At 33.6% G+C, this 10,067-nt stretch overlaps 1 protein-coding gene across 1 annotated transcript; it reads right to left on the reverse strand.

Moving 5' to 3' along the window:
- Positions 1 to 2,641: 2,641 nt before the first annotated feature.
- LOC118048715 (selenium-binding protein 1) lies at positions 2,642 to 7,305 on the reverse strand. The gene is made up of 7 exons (XM_035058514.2): positions 7,044 to 7,305; positions 5,897 to 6,092; positions 5,137 to 5,364; positions 4,651 to 4,882; positions 4,367 to 4,474; positions 3,985 to 4,257; positions 2,642 to 3,106 (listed from the first exon to the last, which is right to left on the reverse strand). The coding sequence occupies exons 1-7, from the start codon at positions 7,174 to 7,176 to the stop codon at positions 2,825 to 2,827; spliced, it is 1,452 nt and encodes a 483-aa protein (XP_034914405.1). The 5' UTR covers positions 7,177 to 7,305; the 3' UTR covers positions 2,642 to 2,824.
- Positions 7,306 to 10,067: the final 2,762 nt, after the last annotated feature.

Consider the following 10,067-nt stretch of genomic DNA (forward strand, 5'->3'; position numbering starts at 1 on the left):
CCGCGAGAAGGAGGATTAGATGGAGGTGGAAGACAACTGCTACTGTATGACTGACCACTAGCACCACCATTACAAACTGGTCGGTTTGGCTTCAAAGCACCAGGTGATATATACTTTCTCTTCTCTTCAAGAAACCTCTTACTGATATCAGATGGCATCAAGAACTCATACTCTTCACTGCATTCTGCTATTGAACCATTGCATTCATTAGTTTTCGATGAAACCCTGTCGCTGAGGAGCGCTATTATAAGGCTGAAGATCACTAGAAGGAAACAAAAATATTGGAAGGACTTTGGTTCCATTTTTTTTTTTTTTTTTTTTTGTGTCTGGTGTTTGTGCTTGCCTTTCTTTTCAGTTTCAAATACTTAAATATAAAGTGATGGATTACAATGGGAATATCTTCCTTTCTGAAAAGGTGGTAGTTAGTGGAAGACGCATTAGGGATATGAAGCAGGAGTGAGGGAGCGCACTTCACCAAACCTAGCTATGATGGTGTCACAATTTTTTCGTTTTTTCATATAATAATTTTATTATGTCACCAAATTTAGCTAGGAAGACTTATTTTGGTTTCACATTTACTTAGTGGAAGTCAAGCATGCTTATATTGAAAATTGAGATGATTCACCTTATGTTGATTTGTAAAGCATGGTTGATTTGTAAAGCATGGTTGATTACTGCACTAGCTAGCACATATGTTCAACGGTCGGTAGATGAGAACCAATGAATAACAATAAAGAACATCAATTCTGAATTGAATTAATGGCCAGAAAAATGAAGTTCTGAATTGAATGAATAGCCAGAAAAATGAAAAGAGCAGATAATAATGTCAGGAAAAGAGAGGGAGAAATGTGAAACGGGTTCCACTATAGTTACTTTCAATGTCAAGAGTTGAACATATCCTACCATCCAATTTCTAAGCAGATTGAGACTTTTTTGTTCTAAGATTAGCTGCTGAGGTGTTTGTGTCAAGGACCAATCGGAGAGCGTTCAAGGCGTGATGGTCCAGGATAAGCTCATTGCTAATGTAAATGGCTGTCATTGTCCTGGTGTTGGGAAATGTATTCTCCAGTACAAACCACCATCATGCCTGCTTGACTCGAGTAAAAGAGAACAGAATGTTTGCCGGGCAATTGCAGAGAACATACAATCTTTATTGATCGATACCCCTCGACAGGAAAATAGAAATTATAGATTGATGGAGTCCTGCAATATCTCTATTTTTAATGCAGCCATGTCACTACCAATGATAGCAAAAGTTGATGTATTTGATTTCAACAGTTGTTTAGTGTCTAGAAATCCAATTCCACTAATCGTTTTTCTTGTGATTGCAAAGCTTAAGAACATAAAAACAGACCCTTAATGACGTGAAGTTACTGTAAAAAGAAAGTTTCTGAAGAGGAACTTACCCTCCACACAATCACATTATACAGACCAAACAATACTAGTCATGACCTGCACCTGTAGTAGTTATTGCACCCTCTGTTGTAGGAGTTTGACGGTGGAGGTAGGCAATTATTACTATAGGGTTCACCTCTTGTAACCTTGGCACAGAATGGTGCATCAGGCCTCAAAGCTCCAGGAGTAATAAATTTGATAGCCCGAACAGTTCTTCGACTTGTCCCTGATTCCATTGATAATCCCCCCTCTGCCATCTGACCACTAAATTCTACCACAGAACCACTGCAATGCACATTTTCAGAACTTGCTTGCATAGCAGCAACTCTAAACTGGGAGCTGAGAGCTAGAATTATCAATAAAGCTGCAAGAAGTCGTTGCGAGGAATAAGACCTGTTCCTCTTTGGTTCCATTTCTGGATCACAAGTTAGGTCTCTTCCGCTAGATTTCCCATTTTATTTGTGTCCCATGTAGAGAACTGTGTCTGTCAAGACATTTCAATTATTGTGTACTCCTGTTCCTTTCCCTTTTGGTATTTCCTCCAACGACCTGTGAGGACCAAAGGGTTTATGAAATTTCCATGCAAGCAGTACCTCAAGGATGCCTAAGCTAGGTTTTTTCTCTTTATAGTAAGTTGTCTTCAGGAGGCTGTAGGTTTCTTCTCAGAGTACATGTGTTACAGCTAGAACGTGGTTTGATGGAAATTCTATGATGCTGCATCTAATTCAGTGCTATGTATTTACTGTCTAATCACGTGAACCTAAAACATATTGATCCCACCACCACCCTCTTTCATTTATAGAGCTATCATCTTTCTTTTGTTTTGTCTCTACTCCGAAAGAGATCATTTTGTCTGTATCTTTGACTTTGTTATTAGAAACGACATGGTTATTAAAAAAACAACAGTAGTTTTCGCTACAAATCTGCAAGAAAGATGTGAAGCCAAGGCTGGCTTGTAGGCAAGTGGTACAAGACTACAATCTGCCCACAGAAAATGGTTTGCTGCGCTTTAGAAGCTAGATTTTGCCCTATGTTCAGCAGCAGTCAGCCACGGTGCATTATCTGGACTTTCTGTAACTTCTTTCTGAAAAAACGTAACCTGTTCTTTCATAAATCAGAGAATTTTATTAGACGATATTAAGGGCACAAACACAAATGAGGTTTCAAAGCAAATACACCAGCAAAGAATCGAGGGACCAAACGAATCTGTGGCCATACGGTCACATCAGCCATGAGTTCAAGTTGGTTATGAAAACGGCAATTATTATTATTATTATTAGAAGGATGGATTAAAGCATTAGAAGAGACATAGATGCTCATCCATCAAGAGTAACCTGCCACAACATGCCATTGCAGTTTACAGTCACATAACTACAACTTCTAATGTCTGTTCTCACGTAACCCCTCACTGCCGAACCATTTAGGATGCTTAGATCCATATATCTGATGTGCAGTCACCACCTGGATATCTCATCTCGTGGGCTAGGGAAGGACCATCAGGTTCAGCTGCAAAGTCCACAAAATAGTTTGGATTTATTGCAAGACCACCCTTCTCAGTGTCAACATCTATCTGTAACATGTGAGATCCTTTCTCCATAAGTTCCGGATAAAACTGACGATCCCAGGTACTGAAAAGTGAATTGGTGACATAAAGTCGCTTCCCGTCTAAACTCAGCTGGATCATTTGAGGCCCGCCCCTCAATCGATGTCCCTGAACAGAAATTATGATGCTTATCAATCTGTACCACATGATACGTTAAGGTTGACTCTTGGGCAGATACACAAAAGCTCTCAAGAAGATATCCAAGACTAAAACATTATTACATCGGCGATTTATGCTCTAGAATTTGTTAGAAAATAATATAAATCATATTGTGAAACCTTATCTAATAGCTTAAGTTATTGGGTTAAGATGGTTCTTTGACATGGTATCAGAGCCTTGATGACCAAACGGTCACGAGTTCGAATCTTACTATCCCCATTTATTTGATAAAAATTAAGCACAATGTAATGTGAGTCTGTGCAAGTTTCAAGTCCAAAGAGCTTTCACTTGAGAGGGTGTGTTAGAGAATAATAAAAATCATATCCTGAAACTCTAACAGCTTAAGCTATTGTGTTAAAATAGTTCTTTCACATGAAAAACAAATTTTTTTTCATCCCAAATTCCCAATTAATTTACTCCCACTTTACATTAGTCCAGTGGAAAAATGTAGCATCACAACGCATGAACAAGGTCGTTGGTGGGCTTGGTGCACCATGCTGCCCAATGACAATTGGATGTAAAATTAGTTGCCTAAGGTACCAGTAGTTCATCTCTTTAACAAGAAAGTATGCCTAAAAGGCATATCAAACTTTGTTGGTTCCAAAGCTTCCATACGAAATGCTATAGCTATTTGCTTCTCCACAAATACATATCTGGCATGAGTTTGTGGTGTGGAAACTATTCCAAAGGCTGTCTGTCTGTATGGAAAGAGATGGGCCCAATGCATTTCAGTTGACATTGTCGTGATAGTGGAGCCTAGTTTAAATGCATGTAATTTGATTATCCTATATAGATGTTAGTAATTTATAGCTGATGATCATACTAACCTGGATTTCTGGAACATCATACTGCCAGGTTTTTCCATCTTCACCCTCAGCCACCACAGAGCTTCCTTTTTGAATCAGCCCCCCAACCCAAACTTGTCCTTTCAGGACAGGTTTTTCAGGGTCCTCAATGCTGTACTGTCGGACATCTCCATGCAGCCAGTTGACAAAGTACAGAAACCGATCGTCAAGAGAGATGAGAAAATCAGTTACAAGCCCTGGCATTTCTGGGAGAATCCAGTTTTGCACCTTCAATGGTTTCACTGATATTGCCACCTGAAAAGACAAATGGTTGGGAGAAGCAATCATTATAGAATGACATTATCCAACTAACTGATATGTTATCCACATTGAAAACAGGCAATATTGTCCGCCATTTGCATACCTCATGGCTCCATGATCCATCAGGGGTCTTGAAAAACCTAACCATGTTACTTGTTAAGGCACACCCAACAAACCCTGAATCTTTAGAAGGATCGTGCAGAAACCTTATCTGCAAATCAGTGAAACAGATATGTCAGAAATTTTATTTTTGAAATGTCACAATGGCTTTGTAGCAATGAAGAAAAGATACAAACAAGTGAGTTTGTGCATGCATCATAGGAACAATGATCTTTGGATTTTTCTAAATCATAGGAAAAAGTTGTTGATTATATTTAAGGAAATAACCTCCAATGGCAAGAGTCCTGTATCGCCAAGATCCAATGTCTGCTTCAGTTCACCATTGGGCCAACTGTAGACATTCAAATGCCTCCCGTAAAGACCATCTGCCACATGTTGCAGATTGAAGCCTTTAGTGAAGGCTGCAGGAGCTCCCCATGATGAGCTAATCATTATGTTGTGTCGAGGTTGGTACCAGAAATCATAACCAAACGTTGGACTGTGCCCTGGTTTCTCCCACCTGATTGAGAATGAATATGATTCAAAGGTTACAAAAATCACATTTTGTCAATGTTCAAAACAATTAGCATCTCAGCACTCTTTCAAGTGGATTAAATGTAGAGTTGATACATGATCAATCCTGTTTCATGTGTCTGAGAAACTTTGATTTAGTTATTAACTGGTAGAGTGGAATAAATGAATCACCAAACACATGCATTAATGAAAGCAAAAGTGTTAAGAGAAATCTGTTAGGTTAGGGGCACTGGCAATCACCTCCCCTTTACATTGAATTCTGAATCGAGTAGAAGAAATCCATTTCCCTCTGCATTTCCATCTTTATCTCCAAGGCATGATAACATGACATCTCCAGAAGCAAGGCAATGGGATGTGTGTGGATATGCTAATCCTGTCTTTTTAACAATATCTGCAGGCTCAACAACTTTATGCAATGAGGGAGCCCTTGGATCTTTCAGGGTGTCAATTGCATATATGCGACCAGATCTGTTGGAAGTAGATTGCATTAGAACATAATGAGTGTTTAGTTTAAAAAAATGAAATGATTGCTGAACTATAGGTGGCAGAGTTATGTGACTAGAATAAAAAATAAAATTGATTTCAAAGAACTGACTGAAATTCATGAATTTCAAAGCATGCTTCACCTCTTGGATACAAGTGATAAGTCATGAATCTCAAACCACAGTGGAAGAGTATTTCAGTTAGTAGGCACGACATTTGTTGGCATGAAGTCTTCAAAAATTTAACACACACACGAATGATCACAACCCAATTCTTGTTTGAATTCTTAAACAGCATGGTTAATTTTTGTATATTAAGAATGAGTTCTTATTTTTATTTTGATGTCATACTATGAAAGCATCCTCCAGTGACAATGTTAGAACTACTGTTTATTGGTTTGATGCACATATCTACCTGCATAGCTCCTATAGTTTGCACCAATGCATTTCTCTTTCTTGTCTGGATTAAAATTCAGAAATAGAAGCTTTAGAAATCAAAATTAGCTACAGTATCTTACATCAAGGAAGGAAGGATCAGATAACGCCTTGCTGCAGATGGATCTCCATGGCAAGAACTGCAAGAATTCCATCCTGTATGATGCAGTTCATCTCCCACGTTTGGCATAGGTAGCCTGTGGATAACTTTTGAATAAGTAGGTGAGTTGGGATCAACATCCACTGTGGCTAGATAATCAGGCTTCTCTATTCCCGTTCCTGTATAGATATTGAAAGAATGACATTCCTTCTCATAACTTAATTTTCATAAGCTTGTCCAAAGTGATGATATCTAGCTAGGAGTCAGGATATAATTCAAGAACATCTACTCATTATAAGTCCATCAGCGAACTTGAAGTGTTTTTTTAAAAATACAAGTCCATCAATATATAGAACAAACTGTTTTGTTCCCATATTTCTTTAAAAGAAAATGTGGAATGCATGCACTAAACAGTATCATTTTCATTAATAGGAGATTTTCTTCCCTATATAAAAAAACAAAAGGAGGAAAAACCATGACCATATTTCCTTAAAACAGCAGGGGAAGGCAAGTTGAACACATTTATTTCTCCATTTTATGATGGACCAGCATAATACCAAGGTACTACTTGCTGGGAAACAACACATGTCAGGGAATCCAACTGGATGCTTTGATCAAAATGAAAAAGCAGCACATGAATTCCTAGTATTTCTATTGCCAAATCCTCTGTGTATGAATATTCAAGCACCCGTGAAAAAGAAAGGCTCACAATAGTACTCTTTTAGCCCCACAAAATATAAAATGTAAGCAGCTGCACCAGTTATACATGAACTCCACAAATTAAAGATCAAGATTCAGAGATCACATCGCCAGAAAGTTCTTTCTTTCTTTTCTCAAATCGTGAATGTAACCAGAAATTTGACAAAAAGTATCCCAAAGAACAGAAATTTGGAAGATAAACACTGGCAATAAAGATCTGAAGTCACAAAAAGTTTTTCATCAGAAAGAAACCATGGCAGAAATCTCAAGAAGCTCCAAGAATCAAATCACAACACAAACACAACGGTCAAGCCTACTCCATCCTAAAAACCTCATATAAACAAATCATATAAATATATTCCTCATCAAATAAGTAAAAAGAATATAATGGGAAAGAGAAAGAAATAAAGCAAGTTATTAATAATAATTACCAGAGTAAACACAAGTGACATAGAGAAGTGACTCCCTCGGACCAGACATTGCTTCAAGTGGTGTCGCATAACCTGGTCCTTTCTTGCAGCATCCATGTCCATTATCACTCACCACTTCTGTGCCTGTAGCCATCTCTTTCTTTCTCCCTGTCTGAATGATGATGAGATGATATGATGATGATAAGCAGCATGAGAAAAGTTTATGACAAAAAGTAGCAAGACATTGACAGTAACATTTTTGAAAAAATCCAAAAACAAATATATTTTTTATATTTTCAGATAATATCAAAGATAAAATTATTTTTATCTTACTTTTTATATTTTCAGATGATATCTAAAAAAATAAACAAAAAATATTTTATAAAATAAGAAAGAACAAACTCGTAGAAAAACTCCATTTCCAAAGTGATGCAGTTTCTATGTTTTGCGTAAACGGAGTTGGCAATACTAATTTTTACTTTCTTTTATTTTGGCCTCATGTCGGATTCCTTGTTGAATGCGTCCAAGGGGATGGTATCGGTAATTGCGACGTACCTTTTTGTTCTTTATTTATGTCAATATCAGTCTCTGTGATTTGGTTGGTGGACTCAGAGGTTGTGATAGAAGGCACCATCATGGTATGTTTATTTGAAAGTGTGTTTATAATTAGTTTTTAATATATTTTTTATTTAAAAATATATTAAAATAATATATTTTTATTTTTTAAAATTATTTTTAATATCAGTTTATTAAAATAATTTTTTAAAAAATCAAAAATATATTAATTTAAAATTAAAAAAATTAAAAAAAATTAATTTTTTTAAAAAAAAATTTTAAACACAAAAACAAACAGAAAGTAATTTTATAGGTTTAACTAATCTCGATTGTTTTAATAAGTATTGGATTATTGATCGCCTTAAGTGTGTCGGGTTAGATTATTTTTTTATATAAAAATATATTTATATTTTTATTTTTTATTTTTTTATTTGACAAAAAAACCTACATGAGCATTGACTTAAACAATTTAAATTGTGTCCTTAATACAAAAGTTAATTCAAATAGCACAAGAGTCGAGTAGATTTCTAAATAATTAAATTGATTTCACTCACATCATATTGTAACAATTTATTAATCTTGAAAGGTATAATTCAACTAATTAGATTCTAAGTTTATTCTCTAGAGATCATCAATTTAAGTTCCACAAATCTCATAATTATTAGAAATTTATATGATCATTAATTTCAGGACCCGTAAAATTAGTCTAAATATATACAAACTGGTTTGGATATACACATTAATAAAAAATAATTATTAAACAAATTAATATCACATCAGAACATAACACTATAAACATGGTAGGAGCCAAACAAGCTATTGAATATCTTTTAGTCATTGAATTAAACAATGGATTCATAGCTAATTGTCTCTTGACATTCATCGTTCACTTATTAACATATGATATGACATTAGTTATTTAATGCTTGACTTCGAAATGGACATTTTCATAATTGTTCAATGGTCTTTGAATATATATATATATTATATATTATATATATATATATATATATATATATATATATATATATATATTTAAGTTAGGTTTTGTTGGCGGCACACTTTTTTTAAAAAACAAATCCATGCATACAAATATAAACCATAAAATATAATCTAAACTTCAAATTCATGAATAAAAATATAAAGATTCTTAATAAATGATAAGATGAAAATTTATTTATTATATTAAATAATAAAATTATCACGCTACAAAATATAAGTCCTTTTGAAAAGTATCTTCATTTGTTTCAGGGTTTATTTATAAAAAATAAAAAATAAAAACCTCAAAGTTAATGTGATCTTAGGCTCGTAACATTATAGATTGAAACCCTATTATCCATCTATACATTTCTTTCCAAAACTGAAAATTATTGCTTTTAAGAGAATTGCTTAATTAATTGGGATAAATTTGTATTCACATATTTGTTTTTAAGATATTTTGATACTTAAAAGCAAAATAAAAATATATTTATTATTTGGAGATATTTTTGGTGTTTCATATTTAATTTGATAATGAATTATTGAACTTACTCCTGAAAATTAGTATTTGTTTTTAGAGTCTTTTAATTAGTATCTGTTTTTAGAGTCTTTTAATTAGTATTTGTTTTATTTGAAATAGTTTATATAAAAAAAATAATTTGTTTTTAATTTCATCATATATTGATTTTTTTTATCTTTTAAATTTGGTCCTTTAAAAATTCAATACAACCCTTCAATTATTTTTTCTTCTAGATTTGGTCTATAATCTTTTAATTAGTATTTGTTTTATTAGAAATAATTTGTAAAATTAGAATTTTTTTTTATTCCATTCCCATGGATTTTTTTTAATATGTTTAATTTGGCCTCTATTCTTTTAATTTGCCTCGAAGGATTATTATTATTATTATTTATGTTAGGAGGTTTGTCCAGGTCAGCCTGATTTTTTTCATTTCTTTTTTTATTATCTTTTTTTATGTTTCATCATCCGATATCTGTTTTTATTTTTAATGAGATTTTTCTGACTTTTAAGAGTAATACAAATTGCCTCGAGAATTATTTTTTTTCTAGATCTACCTCTTTCAAAATGAATATTTTTTAAACTAGATTAAATTAATTTATTTCATATTAAATTAATATTTAATTTGGTGTTGCCTTGGTTTTTTTATGCTCTTTATTAGATCTTGCTTTCTTAAAAGAATTTGTTTTCTTTGATATTGAACTTCTTAGTTGAGTCTAGGTGTGTAATTTAACAAGTTGCAGCTTTGAAGAGATAAACCTGGGTTTAAAAAGTTCGTCGGGATTCGCTTAGTTTTTTTTTGCCTTTTTCTAGATATTTTTTTATTCCTATGAAGTTTACTTGTAGTTCCTTTTCCGTATTCTATTACTTTAAACTTAACTTCATTACCATCTATTACCTCCAATACTTTAATCATTGAATATAAAAAAAACTTCAAGATAATCTTTGATAATAGTTTAATCTTCCATGTTTTTATTTGTAAGATCTTTATCCAT

The sequence above is a fragment of the Populus alba genome, chromosome 17 (assembly GCF_005239225.2).
Source record: "Populus alba chromosome 17, ASM523922v2, whole genome shotgun sequence".
NCBI lineage: Eukaryota > Viridiplantae > Streptophyta > Magnoliopsida > Malpighiales > Salicaceae > Populus > Populus alba.